The sequence below is a fragment of the Hevea brasiliensis genome, chromosome 4 (genome assembly GCF_030052815.1).
Source record: "Hevea brasiliensis isolate MT/VB/25A 57/8 chromosome 4, ASM3005281v1, whole genome shotgun sequence".
Taxonomy (NCBI): domain Eukaryota; kingdom Viridiplantae; phylum Streptophyta; class Magnoliopsida; order Malpighiales; family Euphorbiaceae; genus Hevea; species Hevea brasiliensis.
In genome coordinates, this window is record NC_079496.1 from 26043271 (window position 1) to 26058934 (window position 15664).

The 15664-nt window shown below is 34.8% G+C and overlaps 1 protein-coding gene and 1 pseudogene across 1 annotated transcript in view; one reads left to right on the plus strand and one right to left on the minus strand.

Annotated features, from left to right (window-relative positions):
• Window positions 1-306: 306 nt before the first annotated feature.
• LOC110632890 (protein PHOTOPERIOD-INDEPENDENT EARLY FLOWERING 1-like) lies at window positions 307-13900 on the plus strand (annotated as a pseudogene).
• A 308-nt stretch (window positions 13901-14208) lies between these two features.
• Window positions 14209-15664, minus strand: part of LOC110632898 (chaperonin 60 subunit beta 2, chloroplastic) — a 71303-nt gene continuing 69847 nt past the window's right edge. The window contains exons 10-16 of the mRNA XM_058145643.1: window positions 15530-15607; window positions 15370-15441; window positions 15186-15290; window positions 14985-15077; window positions 14809-14901; window positions 14536-14659; window positions 14209-14433 (exon numbers count right to left, since the gene is read on the minus strand). Coding sequence (XP_058001626.1) covers window positions 14420-14433; window positions 14536-14659; window positions 14809-14901; window positions 14985-15077; window positions 15186-15290; window positions 15370-15441; window positions 15530-15607 — 579 coding nt within the window. The 3' untranslated portion in view covers window positions 14209-14419. The remainder of the gene's footprint in view (window positions 14434-14535; window positions 14660-14808; window positions 14902-14984; window positions 15078-15185; window positions 15291-15369; window positions 15442-15529; window positions 15608-15664) is intronic.

The following is a 15664-nucleotide window of genomic DNA, read 5'->3' on the forward strand; positions in this document are numbered from 1 at the left end:
TATCATATATATTTTAATTATTTTTAAATTATATAATTTTTAATATATAATTTAAAATTAAATATATAATATATAATATAATAATATATTATATAATATATATTTTAATTATATAATATTTAGTTATAAAATATAAATATAATTCAAAAAATATATATATATAAAATAATATTTTTATAATTAAAAATCATAAAATAATTTAAAAAATAAAATATAATATTAAATTATATTTAATTATAATTATATTTACATATATAAATATATATAATTATATTAAAAGTGTATCATAAATTTGGGAAACCATATGTATAAATTTTTTCAGTCCAATTTTTTAGCGAAGAGTTAAAGCCAAAGTGTAACTCCAATTTTCTATGATCCTATTGATTTGGCAGGTTTTTTCAGTTCGATTTGATTTCCCAACAGCCGTGCGAAACAACCAAAACTTCACCACTCTTCTTTCATCTCCTTCATCAACACCATACGTCTATCGATTTCGCGGCATCAACCAAATCACCGATGCTCTCCGCCACATCTACAACGAAGGCTAAATATGACCCAGAAAGGTTCCATTTTTTTTTTTTAATTTTTTGATTTTGTATATTGATTTTATATACTTGCCTTCATTATTCTCCAACAAATAAATAATAATTTTAATTCAATTTCTTATTTGGGTTCCATTTTCGAAAACGCGCAGAGCAAATTCAGAGGAAGTTGCACAATTAACAGAAATGTGAGCACGGAATTATGCTTACAATTAATTATCTTTTTTTATTTTTTAAAAAAAAGAACTTTTTTTTGCATCTGAATTTCACTTTAGGTAGAGGTGATAATCTTTTTAGCAGGTGCAATATGCTTCATAATTTTTTTATTTAAATTTTAAAAACAGGATGGAATTCAGCTCCAAGGAAAGCATGCAGAGCAAAAGGAAAAGGGTAAGCCTAAATAACATAACTCTTTTTTTTTTTTTTTTGGTCATTCTGAATGTGCAATTTAATTTTTTTTTTTAAATTTTTATCATCATTACATCATTGGCTAAATTAGTGAATTCCCAAACCCAAATGCTGAATCTCTTCTTGAAATACATTAAACCTTAGCTACTCTAAAAGACATGATTATTGACAGACACACAATTGATATTATTAAAACAAACAAATCCTAGCTGCAATTAAAATCCCTTGCACGCAAGTTGTTTGTTAAATTACTTATATATACCTTGCACAGAAATTCCTCCATGAAATTGATTGTGCCCCCTAAAATTTAACCCCTCACTTATAAGTCTAGGCTAGCAGTTTTCTAACTCCACAATTTAAAAAGAAATAATATGTATACTGATGCAATGCTGATGTATTATTTATTTATTTAACTTTATGCTTTTGAAATAAATTCACCTTATTTTATCAGTAAATACGAACTTGATTTTAATTTATCAGTAGATTATTAATTAAAATCCAGTTAAAAAAGCTTCTGTAATCTATAACATTTCATGCCCTTGACATCATTGGACTTATGTTTTAGCTTAGCATCTCGTGCCTTTTTATTGTTTCTTGTCCAATTGGAAACTTTCTTGCTACATTCTTTCATGTGGTCTCCACAAAATTAAGAATTGGCTGCTAGTTTTGGCCAAAATTTGGTCACCATGCATAAGTTAGGCTGCAAGAAAATGCTGTATTTAGTTGTGATTGTTAATTATAGCAAATACCCTCATTTCATACTTTGTATTTTACACTATGCCATTTTAAGCATTATGATGATGATTGGTGATTCACATTTTAATCTTTGTCTTTTAAGCAAATCTGAGTTTATGTAGCTATTATTATTATTATTATTATTATTATTATTATTATTATTATTATTAACATAAACAATGTAAGGGTGGTTCTGAGTTTTAACTAAATGCGACAGGTGATAATTGGAACATGACAACATGTAATACAATTTTGGGAATTTTCATTGCCAGATTTTATTATTATTTTTTTTCATTAGCATTAACTATCAAAGGCTTCCAGTAATTTTAAATAAACAAAGCTTAAGTAACAACCCAATTCAATTAGTTCTGAAATATATAAGGCCTGTTCACTTGCGGAAAACTGGAGTAGTTTTCTAGAGGGTTTTTCTAAAAAAATTGGATAATAGAGTTTTGTGTTCACATGTGCCATTATTTCTAATGGAGAACTGGAAAGCTAGTTCTTTAGTTTTCTAAAATTTAATTAAGATTTAGAAAACAACTTTGTTTTTACTTATAAAAGAAGTTTTGTTTCCAACTTTTTTCGAAATGGAAAACAATAACTTTTCTTATAGCTAAAATTATGCTATAACTTTTCCATAACTAAAATTCAATAATTATTTAGAAAAAAATATTTATTTTCAATGATAAAAAATTAATCAAATTATTGTAAAATAAATGAAAAACACATATTAAAAAGTTTTATAAGTAAAATAAGTTTCTAAATATATTGTATAATATTTTTTTTAAATTATGAAAGATATGCTAATTTTTTTTAAGTTTTAAATTAGAAAACTATTTTCTATTATTGATAGGTGAATGCCTTTCCTGCGTTTTCTATGGAAAATGAAAACTGGAGTGTTTTTTCTTTTGAAAGGAAAAAACTGTAATTTTCTTAGAAAATAGTAAATGAAAAACAGAGTAACTGTTTTCCATAAGTAAAGATGCTCATAAGTTTTTGTTGTGTTTGAATCCAATTCATTGTGCAACTGTAGTTTTGGTGTTTGAATGTGTTGTGAGTTATTGACCTTTTTGTTGATATGTGTGTAGGCACTTGAAGCTTGTAGAGAGCCTCGCCTTCCTAAAACTCACTGGGATCATGTTTTGGAAGAGATGGTTTGGTTGTCAAAGGTATTCTACTGGTTGATTCTCAAAGATCTGATTATATTTCATTCTTTTGACTTCAAAGACAAAAAGAATGGGGTATGAGGTGCATGCGTTTCTGTAATTCTCCCACGCTAATTAATCTGGTTTTCTGCAGGACTTTGAGTCTGAGAGGAAATGGAAATTGGCTCAGGCAAAGAAGGTTGCTTTGAGAGCCAGCAAGAGGATGTTGGATCAGGCTACCCGGGAAGAAAAGAACTTCAAGGTTCTGCCTTTAAATTTTGTTAAGACGGACCTGTAAAATTTCTTTATTTTGTGAGGAATGGATTGTGTCATACACATGTTGAAGAAAGACAGTGTTACAAATTATTGTTAAAGTTTTCATTAGATCTCTGTTCTAGATTCTAATGTTAGTGTTTAATAATCATCAGGAAGAGGAACAGCGGTTGCGAAAAGTTGCACTCAATATTTCTAAGGATGTGAAGAAGTTCTGGATTAAAATAGAGAAGCTGGCAAGTTTATGTATATTGATTTAATCTTCATTTTCCATGAAATTCTGTAATTCCTTGTGTATGTTAACTTTACAAAATGTTTGTTACAGGTGCTTTACAAGCATCAGATGGAACTTAATGAAAAAAAGAAGAAGGCACTTGATAAACAACTTGAGTTTCTTCTAGGGCGAACAGAAAGGTGGATTTGTCATAGTTTAGTCCATTTTCTTGTCTTTAACTTGGAGCTTGGTTTGTATTTTTATGTTGGTGGATATGTAACTCACTGTTCGTGTGTTTTTAGGTACTCTACAATGTTAGCAGAAAATCTGGTGGATAAACCATTGCAGAAATATTCTGTACTAGATCAACAGAATATTCCACACGAGGAAAGGCAGCAAAATGATACCAAGGAACCAGGAAGTGCTGGTAAGCATAAGCTTTTAGTGCCATTATTAAATGGTTACTTGGAGTAATTGGTATGTGTTCTCATCACACTATATATAACATAATTGTTCCAGAGCCTCAGTCGGATACTGGATACGATGATGGTGACTATGATGTGCAATCAGATGAATCTGTGAGTTCCTTTTTTTCTTGGTGCTTATAATTTAATTAGATGTAATAATCTGGAAGCAGCCAAACTAAGGCGTGCATTTGCAATGCATTTTTTGTCATGTTAAGATTTTATTACTTCCAAAAATGTGGATTTTAGAATATGATTTGGTACCTGTTGAATCCTTGTCCTTTACTTTGACTTTTTTTTTTTTTAATTGAAAGAGGAATACACAGTTGTCAATGAAAATGGAAGAAAGATGGTTATGGTATTATATAATATTGTTTTTTTTCCCCCCAATTGTTAAAGATTAAAGGCATTTGGATCATCTTTTATCCCCCTTATGCAAATATTTCAGCTGAAATAATGGATAATTTTGATGCCATTGACTAGAGCTAAGGTGGAGAAAGTTCTGATGTTATTTAAATAAAATGATATATGAATAGATTCAAATGGGAACTGTGAGAAATGACATTTGGCGTACATGCTGTCTATTAGGTATGTCAACTAAACTGTAAGATTTTGTTAGCATGGGAATACCTATTCATTTATTATCATTCTTAAATTCTTTCTTGTGTCCTTAGGCTATATTGATGTTGGCCTTTTTATTCTAAAAGTTCACTTGTATTGTAGTAGTGATCTTTATTTGTGCTTTTTCAATCAGAGTGCAATTGCAAAGATTCTCATGTGATGATGTTTTTCTAGGAAGATGATGAGCATACTATTGAGGAAGATGAAGCTCTAATAACTGCAGAGGAAAGGCAAGAAGAATGGGCAGCTCTGCGCAATGAAATTGATATTCCAATTGAGGAGCTACTTAAACGTTATGCTTTGGAGAAAGGTAAATTGTTAGCACAATTATCTTTCATTTTAATATTTCAAGGTGCAATTTGCCTTTCACTTTCTGCACCATATGCTGAGTCATGTTTGTATTGTCTTGTGATAATCATGCAAACAATGCCATATGTTTGTTCATGTATCAATGACTTTTTTGTTAGGTTAAAGCTTCTTTCTTTATGCCTGTCCCTTTCTCTCACATTAAGCATGCTGGCATACATGTGCCCATCTTGGCTAGAGGGACTGGTTGGACTAAAAGTTTTCCCTGTTTTTGCTTTCATTATCATTCTATTGATAAATTTTGTCAATGTGTGCTTTTGCAGTTAGTGGAGAAAATACTCCAGAAAAGGGTGAAAATGGAGCTAACCTGACAGTTGAGGGGGGAAAACACGCAGAGAGTGAGAGATAGTTAATGAATCATGTTACCTGTTGCATGTTGACTGTGACTGATATGAGCATGGTTATATGTTTATAGGCAAAGGAAAAGATTACTTTGCTATCAGTGACACTGAAATGAGCAGCTTGCCTTTTAATGGTGGTCAACATTGTGTAAGTTGTATGTGTTTGTTGTTGTCATTGATGAATTACAAAGTCAGTTAATGGGCTCAACATAATATCCATTTTCTAAGTACAGGTGAAGTTAATGGTGCCTTGGTCATGCCAGAGAATCATTTATTAGAAATTGAGACTGGCGAAACCAGAAATCAATCAAATGTTACTGATAATCTGACCAAAGATCATATACTGTATGATTTTGATGAGGAACAGGTAAGAATATGCATACATGTATTTATATGTTAATTTTTGGATTATTGCCTTCATGGTCTACTTATGGGGAATTACTATAGGTTCTCTGACAACACCACATAAACATGCACATAATCACATTGGTAAATTTTCTTCTATTTTATTATGTTTAGTTCTTTAGAATTATGGTATTTATGTGGAGACAGTGTCCGGCCTACAGACCTTAGAGTACAAATATTCTTGACAGACCAGCATGAAGCTTCCTTCTTAGTCAACAAAAGCAATTTTTAAAATTTTATTTTAATTTTAGTAACATGCAACATTAAGTCCCTGTTGTGCTCTCTTGTTCTTTGATAAAGTGAATCAACATAATTGGAAAAATAGCTCTTTAGAATCGAACCAGAAGACACATGCTTGTGTGTGCAGACGCACACTCACATTATAAAACTGAAGTCAAGGAGCCATGGTATTGCGGTCATTGTTGTGTCTAAAGAAAATACTTCTATCTGTTTTGCTGTGCTGCTTGTAAACTCAATTGTTGAAGTTATTGCTTCTGTCTATTTCCTGAATGTGTTCTGCTGTGTAGTTTGCTTTTGTGTGTGTGTGCATGTTTTTTTTTTTTCTGGTGTAATGTAAATATAAATATGAATTTCAATTGCTACCACACATATTAGTGTTATGAAAAGTTATTTATTCTTATTTGGTGCTGTGCTTCATTGTGTCTCCTGTAATGTAGGAGGATGGCGATTTTGTTCTTGCTAATGGAGAAGAAAAGGTATGTAATATGGTAGCATGCTTTGTCATTTTTCATCTTTCCTATTCTATATTTTTAACAAGGTAGCTTATCTAGATTGCTAGTTTACATACAACAGTATTGATTTAATGATCAGATACATAAAACTGTGGCAAATTAGTTAATTTGAATTGCTGGTCAAGATAGCATTCATTTGTAAATTGGGATTTGTTATGGGAGGTTTTTTGGCTGAGGAAGTGAGAAGTTGTTTGAGAAATCTCATTGATGTTTATGGGAGGCTAAAACTATTGGAAACATTATTTATTTATTTATTTTTTAAATATACTTATGTATTTATATGGTCAACAATTTTTGTGTATGAATACAGATAGATGGACATTTTTCTTGAGTTGATGTGTCAAAGGGTTTTATTACTTTGGCTTCGACACACATTCACCACCCTGCATTGTTTCAATTATTTCTAGGTCTTCTTTCTGGTTGAGATGTTGGATGGTTCACCCATGTAGTCATCCATTTGGGTTGTAAGTTTGAGTAACTGTTCTTTAAATTCCAAGCAATTGAATGATACTCTCTGTGATTTTTGCTTCTGTAGTTCTATTATCACTTGACATGTTATTTTGAAGAGAAAGTCACTTGATTTAGATTTTGGCAGTAAAGAATGGCATGCTGCATGCCATTTGAACCACATCCCTTTTGCTTTATAATGGGGAATTTGTTGATATATTTTGGTGTTGTTTTTGAAAATATCTGTTGAATTTTAGTGATCAGTTATGTAAATTAATTGAAATAGTTGTTCAATCATGGTTTTGGGATGGCACATCTTTGTTTTAGCTATGGGACTTTTCTGGTCTTGAATGGTTGGATGTTACAGGGTATGTAATTCCTTTCTAGAGTGTTTCATTATGAAAATATATATTGTTTATTGTGATGAGATTTGTAACATGGTTTCAAGTTTTTCAATGATATCATTATGATCCCTAAGATACTGGCTTTTTTTTAGAGAATATTTTATTGAAAACAATGGGAAGGTGAAGAATTAAGCAGTGTTACAACAGTATTGGAACTGAGCTGTATCTGATATGTGTATCTTTAGCCCAGTCCTACACCACACAGTAACCCATGTGTTCATCAATTAGGGCTGTAACTTTTTGTAATTCTTTATCTTGCCTTATTTTGGAAAACCTAGCTCTCTTGTTGTCTAAGAGGAGTTAGTATAATCTTCTGGTTTTGCTCAGGATGATGAGACAACCTTGTCAGAGGAGGAAGGACTTGCAAAAGCTGATCCAAACAATCCCACAGATGAGGTACATACTACATAGAATGTTTAATATATCACGATTCTGTGCATATATTCACCTTGCATTTTGGTAAAGAGCATGGTTCTTGTTCAACAAATGTACTCCTGGATGTCTCACTGAGTCACTGGTCTGGTTGCTTACTTGGAGTTCAATATTTATGAATCTATATCCGCTGATTACAGATTCTATTGCTGCAAAAGGAGAGTGAAATTCCTTTGGAAGAATTGCTTGCAAGCTATAAAAAGGTAGGTGTAGGAATGCTTCTTCTTTTAGCTCAAATTGATAATGTTGTCAACTTGTCACTTTATTTTCGTTGTCATCCATGTAGACCTATTAGGAGTTCAACAATGATGAAGTTTTAGAGGATGAATCTGAATATACCTCTGCTTTGTTAGACAACTTGTTGGATTTGCCAGACCATAAAGATGTCGAATGAAGCAGCAAGATGTGTCCATGGAGGAAAATGTTGAACCTGATGAATTATTACCAGTTAAACATCATCTTGTAAATGAACAAGAAGTAGGAAATGAGAATATTGCTGAAGAAGGAAATGATAGTGAGAATAGGATTGCTGATGCTGCTGCTGATGCAAGATCTGCACAGCCAACAGGAAATACATTCTCAACAACTAAAATGCGCACGCAGTTCCCTTTTTCTCTTAAATACCCCTTTGTATCAGCATATTGGCCTACTATGTATGAGAAAAGGTTAAACGGGATTCTAGCTGATGAAATGGGACTTGGAAAGACAATAATGATTATTGCTTTACGTGCACACCTGGCATGTGAAAGGGCAATATGGGGTCCCCATCTAATTGTGCTTCCAACAAGTGTCATGTTTAATTGGGAAACTGAATTTCTTAAGTGGCGTCCTGCCTTTAAGATTTACTTACTTTGGCAGTGCAAAACAATGTAAATTGAAGAGACAAGGTTGGCTGAAACCAAACTCCTTCCATGTGTGCATTACAACTTACAGACTGGTTATACAGGATTCAAAAATCTTCAAAGGAAGAAGTGGAAGTACCTGATTTTGGATGAAGCTCATCTGATTAAAAATTGGAAGTCCTAGAGATGGCAAACTCTTCTAAACTACAATTCAAAACGACAAATATTATTAACTGGTACTCCCCTGCGGGATGATCTCATGGAACTCTGTTCTCTAATGCATTTCTTGGTGCCTCAAATTTTTCAGTCTTATCAAGAGTTCAAGGATTGGTTCAGTAATTCAATATCAGGGATGGTAGAGGGACAAGAAAGAGTAAACAAAGAAGTAGTTGATCGTCTGCATAATGTTCTTCGTCCATTTATACTTCGTCGACTGAAAAGGGATGTTGAGAAGCAGCTGCTAATGAAACATGATGATGTCATCTATTGTAGGCTTTCAAAGAGGCAGCGTAACTTGTATGAGGACTTCATTGCTAGTTCAGAGACACAAGCTACTCTTGCCATTGCTAACTTTTTTGGGATGATTAGCATTATAATGCTACTTCGAAAAGTTTGCAATCATCCAGACTTATTTGAGGGTCGTCCAATTGTTAGTTCTTTTGATATGGCTGGTGTAGACATCCAGTTGAGTTCTTCTGTATGTTCGATGCTTTCACCTGGCCCATTTTCAAGTGTGGACCTTTATGGTTTGGGGCTTTTATCTACTCATCTTGATTTTAACATGATTTCTTGGGAGTGTGATGAAGTAAATGCTATTGCTGCTCCTTCAAGATTAATCAAAGAGCATTCCAACTTAGATAACTTAAAAGAAATTGGGCCTCAATCTAAACATTGGAAGAAGTTATCTGGAATAAATGTTTTTGAACAGATCAGAAAGGCAGTGCTTGAGGAGAGACTAAGAGAAGTGAAGGAACGGGCAGCATCTATTGCATGGTGGAATTCCTTGAGGTGCCGGGAAAAACCTATATGCTCAACAACCTTACAAGAACTTGTCACCATTAAGAATCCAGTTGATGATATTCATCGCTAAAGGGGTGATTCACTTTCGTACTCTTCCAAGTTCGCTGATCTTATTCTTTCACCAGTTGAACACTTCCAGAAGATGATTGATCTTGTTGAGTCTTTTATGTTCGCCATACCTGCAGCACGTGCCCCAGTACCAATTTGTTGGTGCCGTAAAACAGGAACTTCTGTGTTTCTTGATCCAACTTATAAGGAGAAATGCTCTGAAATGTTGTTGCCTTTTCTTCACCTATTAGATGTGCAATTGTCGGGAGGCAAGTGTATTTTCCTGATAGGCGATTGATACAATTTGACTGTGGCAAGCTGCAGGAACTTCCAGTTTTGCTCTGGAAGTTGAAATCAGGTGGTCACCGAGCATTGATATTCACCCAGATGACCAAAATGCTTGATATATTGGAGGCTTTCATAAATTTGTATGGTTACACATGCATGCGTTTAGATGGATCCACTCAACCAGAGGAGAGGCAAACATTAATGCAGCGATTCAACACAAATCCCAAGATTTTTATCTTCATTTTGTCAATGCATAGTGGGGGCGTTGGCATCAATCTTTTTGGAACTGATACAGTTATCTTTTATGATAGTTACTGGAATCCTGCAATGGATCTACCAGCTCAAGATCGCTGCCGTTGAATTGGACAGACATGTGAAGTACATATCTACAGATTTATCAGTGAGAGCACTATTGAAGAAAACATCTTAAAGAAAGCCAATCTGAAGCAAGCTCTTGATGATCTAGTCATACAGAGTGGAGGCTACAACACTGAATTTTTCAAGAAGCTTGATCCTATGGAATTATTATCCAGTCATAATGCACTTCCAATGAATAATATACAAAAAGAGAAGAATCATGGCCATGCAAATGAGGCTTCTTTGCCTAATGCAGATGTGGAGGCTGCTTTAAAATATGCAGAAGATGAAGCAGATTATATGGCAATGAAGAAAGTTGAACAGGAAGAAGCTGTGGATAACCAGGAGTTTACAGAAGCCATTGGGAGATTGGAAGATGATGACCTTGTCAACGATGATGATATGAAGGCTGATGAGCCCACTGATCAGGGGATCACAACTCAATTTAAAGACAGTGGGGTGAATTTAAATATGAAAGAGCCCATTGAAGAAAGAGCCATAACTTTTGCAGGCAATGAAGACAACGTTGACAGGCTGATGTCAGACAGATGGCTGCAGCAGCAGCAGCAGCAGCTGCTGGGCAAGCTATCCCAACGTTAGAGAATCAGCTACGTTCTATTGACAGGTGTGCAATATGTTTTCTGGAACTGTCGGATCCAATTAAGGTCAAAGCAGCCATGGAATCTGAAGTTCGGTTTGAGGAGGCAGAATGGGAACTGGATCATATTGAGATATACAAAGAGGAAATGGAAGCTGAGATTGATGATGATGAGGAACCATTGTTATATAACATTAAGTAATTTTTATGTATCTTTTTTTCTTTATATTATTAAAAAATTGGGAATTTGTAATGTCATTACTTCTTTGTGAGAAATATCATCCAATCATGTGAAAGTGTTAGAATTTATTTATTATTCCTAATTGCAGAACATAGATGGTACATAAAAGATATTTTTTTTTTCCCTTGATTTATTCACCCTTAATAGTCCAAGTAGTCATCTTCTAATACCTGATAAGTTTGGTTTTCACCATCTTTGTGTATATGTTTTTATAATTAATGATATGTGATTCTACTGCAGTTATTTACATTATATAACAATAACACGCATAAATCATGTCCAAGGAACTGCTTGTTAAGGTGCAGTTTGTTTGCCTAGGTGTGATATATTTGAACTCATTGATGAGCAATTTTCTGTGTTATGCACAGTGCCCATCCTTGTCAATTGGTGTTGTGTTAGGCTGGAATGCTGATTTTGCAACTGAGGCATACCGACAGCAAGTTGAGGCCTTAGCGTGACATCAGGTTAGTGAATTTTATTATATGTTGGAAATTTATGTATTTTAGCAGTAAAAGTTGGAGCTAGCATTTTCCTTTATTGGATTTGAATAAGGACTCTCTGTTTGTCATTTGACCAAAATTTGTAACTTTTACTCTGTTTTCTGTAGCAGGAATGAAATGCCAAGCAATGCTAAACCTAAGTCCAAAAAGAAACCGAAGAAAGCCAAGTTCAAATCTCTGAAGAAAGGGTCTCTCACTACTGAACTGGAACACGTGAAAGAGGAACCGTCAATGGAAACAATGTTCGTGGATGATGATGTAGTACATCATGAGGAAGTTGCTTATTCAGACATGATGTCACAATATCCAGGTGTGCAGAAAAAACGTAAGAAAGTTGAAACACTTGATGTTGAATCTGAAAAGAGCTTGAAGAAGAAATTTAAGAAATTGAAGAAGACTCCTGAAGCATGCGCATCAGATCTAGATTCAAGCTTGTCTGGTAAGCAGCAAGATGATTCTGTGGAATTAAAACCATGTGAGAACATGGTTGCTGATCATGAGCAGAAGTCAGCTGTCAGAAGCAAAATGGGAGGAAGGATCTCCATCACTGCCATGCCAGTCAAGCGGGTCTTGATGATTAAGCCAGAGAAGTTAAAAAAGGGGAATATTTGGTCAAGAGACTCTATTCCATCCCCTGATTCTTGGTTGTCACAGGAAGATGCAATATTGTGTGCTGTTGTGCATGAATATGGTCCACATTGGAGCTTGGTCAGTGAAACATTATATGGGTGACTGCCGGTGGGTTTTATAAGGGAAGATATCGCCATCCAGTTCATTGTTGCAAGAGATTTAGGGAACTAATTCTAATTTATGTCTTGTCTTCAGCAGAAAATCCTACGAGTGAGAAGACAAGCAATGCAGGCTCTGGAAAGGCCCTTCTCAAATTAACTGAGGTAAATCTCTAAGCAGTTAAGGCTCTTTAAAGCCCTTCTCAAAGATTACATAATCTTTGTTCCTTTTCTAATGACCTTCTCTCTCTCTTTTTCCTTTGAGTGGTCAAGGTCTGCAGCTTGTTAAAGCTCCTAAATGCGTATGGATGAAAACTATGAATAATCAATGATCAATGTAGTAAGTGTATGGAATTTGATAATTCTGACAGGGAAACACTTTTTAATGCTTGATGATTTATTTTCCATTGTGGCAGGATAATATTCAGATGATGTTAAATGTTGTTACTGAGCAGCCTGATCTTGAATTACTTCTCCGGAGGCACTTCACTGCCCTTCTTTCTTCAGTATGGAGGACAGCATTATGTGTTGACCGCCAACAAAACCTTTGATCATCTAGAAATGGCCTCAATTTTAGTGGAAAGTTTTTCAGTTCATTCAATCAGATTTCTTGGAATTCTATGAAAGAACCGGCACAGAGAATGAAACTCACTAATTCAGCAGAGAGTTGCAAGTTGTTGTCAGCTGCACTCCATGAATCCAACAGCAGACCCTTGGATGACACACTATCCATTTCTAACCGGATTGAAGATACTCTTTCCATTTATGAACAGTTGGAAATGTCACTGGAATTTCATAAGGGGGAAGATACTCTTTCCATATATGTTTTTTTCCTTTTCCGAGTATTTTCAATTCATGTAATTCAATTTATTAACTTCTTGAGAGATGTACTGGTACATGATGAGTTTAGTTTGCTGAGACAATGTTTAGAATGTCCGCAATATTGCTTCAAACGAAAATTTCTTTGAATAAAAAATGCATGAAAAAAAATATAGAGATCATTGTGCAATACTGCATAGTGATACTCATAAATTGATGCCATTACCATATGAAATGAAATACTCGGATTGTATTCTTGGAAGTTGCTAATAAAGCAACATATTTTCTCAGGAATGCAGCAAGAGCTTGCTTTGAAGGCAGTCTGGGTTGGGCATCATCTGCATTTCCAGCAAATGATGTCAAGTTGCAGCCAGCTTCGAAACCAGAGTCCTTGGGAAAGCATAGCCTCTCCTTCTCGGACTTGAAGCCTCCTTAGACCATAAGTGAAGAAAATTTCTGAGCACAATGAGGTGCATAACTTGTTTGCAGAGTCAGTATCACAACCGCCGATGACTGTCACCCAGGGACACTAATTTAGGGTTTGACCTTACTCCAGATGTCATTCAGGATGGGCGGATGAATGATATAGACGGTTCTGTTTCTTGTTTGGATAAACGAACTTTCAGGGGAAGCAGGGAGTTCTGAAGCCATTCCTGGTGATTTTGTTCCTGATTTTATCTCAGGCCTACATGATTTTTCATTTTTGCCTGAGTATACTGATGGGATTAACCAACCTAAACTTAAAATTTTGATTGTCGCTTGTGACATCCAGAGAGCAGGGATTCTAGCTGCAATCGTGTAGAGACTGCACTGAATGACGAAGAAAGAGCATTCAACACGTCAGAAATCAAGTTTTTGTGAGAATCTGAAATGGTTCTCTAGGAAGCTCGAAGGATGGGGAAAATGGGAATTGTAACATAATTTTTTTTTTTAAATTTTAATTTAGTTCTTATTTAGGGACGTGCAAATTTTGCTGGGGCTTGGATTAACAGACCGAACTTTGGCTTGTTTCCCACACAAAGGAATTAGGATACAGAGAGGTCGATTAATGAAATGGAAAATGAGGTTATTCCTCTTCCTCTGCTGCTTAAATGCATTTGCATGGATGCACAGCAAGTTCGGATATGAAGTGCTTCTGTCTATCCTCCCCAAACATCTTAGGGTAATAATACTGCAACTTGGTTAGTAATTCACTAGTACATTATTCCATGAGCACAATTAGAACTTAAAAATCAATGCAATTGTGCTATTAATTGTCAGATACATGCCGCACTCCAGTATGCTATCCCCACAGAATCTAGAATTCCTATCCAATTGAGGTTTGATTAAATTTACAAAAAATCCACTCATTCCCAACCAATTAACTCTGTTACTACAATTGGCTAGTCTGGTCTTTATTTTGCTCTACTCCCCACGCTGCTCAATGACCTCATAGACCATATCCTGTTTCAACAGAAGTGAACAGCACAAAAATTCAGTAACCAGTTAGATGATGCATGGAAGGGCACAAGTACAATGGCTAGAATAAGTTAATTCAGAGGAAACCTGAATTGTCCATGGGATTGCCAACAGGCACTGGCTCAGGCTCCTTGATCTCCGCAACTACACAGTCAGACATCAAGAAAGTCTTTGCTACTGATGATGCATGCTCTAAGCAACATCTAACCACCTGAAAGAAAATTTATGAACATTGGTGGTTTTATTAATGCGGAGAACTAATGCTGTTTCCTATAAATATAGAAAAAGGGAAAAAAAGAAGATAAATGTCATTGGAAAGCACTACTAGCTGGTTATCCAAAACCAGCAGATTTAACTTACCTTGGTTGGATCAATTATCCCAGCAGCAATTAGATCTTCGTAGTTTCCGGTTGCAGCATTGTATCCAAATTTTGGATTGTCATTGGAGAGAACCTGTAAAAAGAAATATTGATTTCAGTTGAAACCAATATGAAACCAAACAAATTGTTGTAAATTACTAATTGCAAATTAAATACCTTCTCACTGACCACACTTCCATTAACACCAGCATTCTTGGCAATTAATTTGAGTGGGTAGCTCAGAGCCCTCTTCACAATATCTGCTCCAACCTGCAACCAAGTATAAATAATTAAGCCAGAAGCATCCTTTCAAACAGCTATAAGGGCAACTTTGTAAGTCGCATGTAAGCACCATTATGTTTGTCACGCCCAAATTACCTTCTCTTCATCATTTTCAAGGCTGTTTTTGATGGCATCCACCTTTGATGCGAGTCTCAGCAGGGTGCATCCACCACCAACCACAATACCTTCCTCCACCGCTGCCTGAAAACCATTAACAATAATAAGAACAGTATGACCTAATTTAGATATAAAAAGACAGCAGTGGTAATTTGATAAATACCTTTGTTGCATTAAGAGCATCTTCAACTCTCAATTTCTTTTCTTTAAGCTCCGTCTCAGTTTGTGCTCCAACCTTTAAATTTTGGTTAAAACAAAAATTATATAAGATATACTTCAAATGGTTTCATGCATTACTTCTTGAAAGGCAATTGAAAGTTTACCTGGATCACAGCAACACCCCCTGACAATTTTGCGATTCTCTCATTAAGTTTTTCCCTCTCATAATCTTGCTCAGCAGCCTGCATAAATGCAATCATTTATTAACAATTAATTCAGAATAGCAAAGGCAGGGTGTG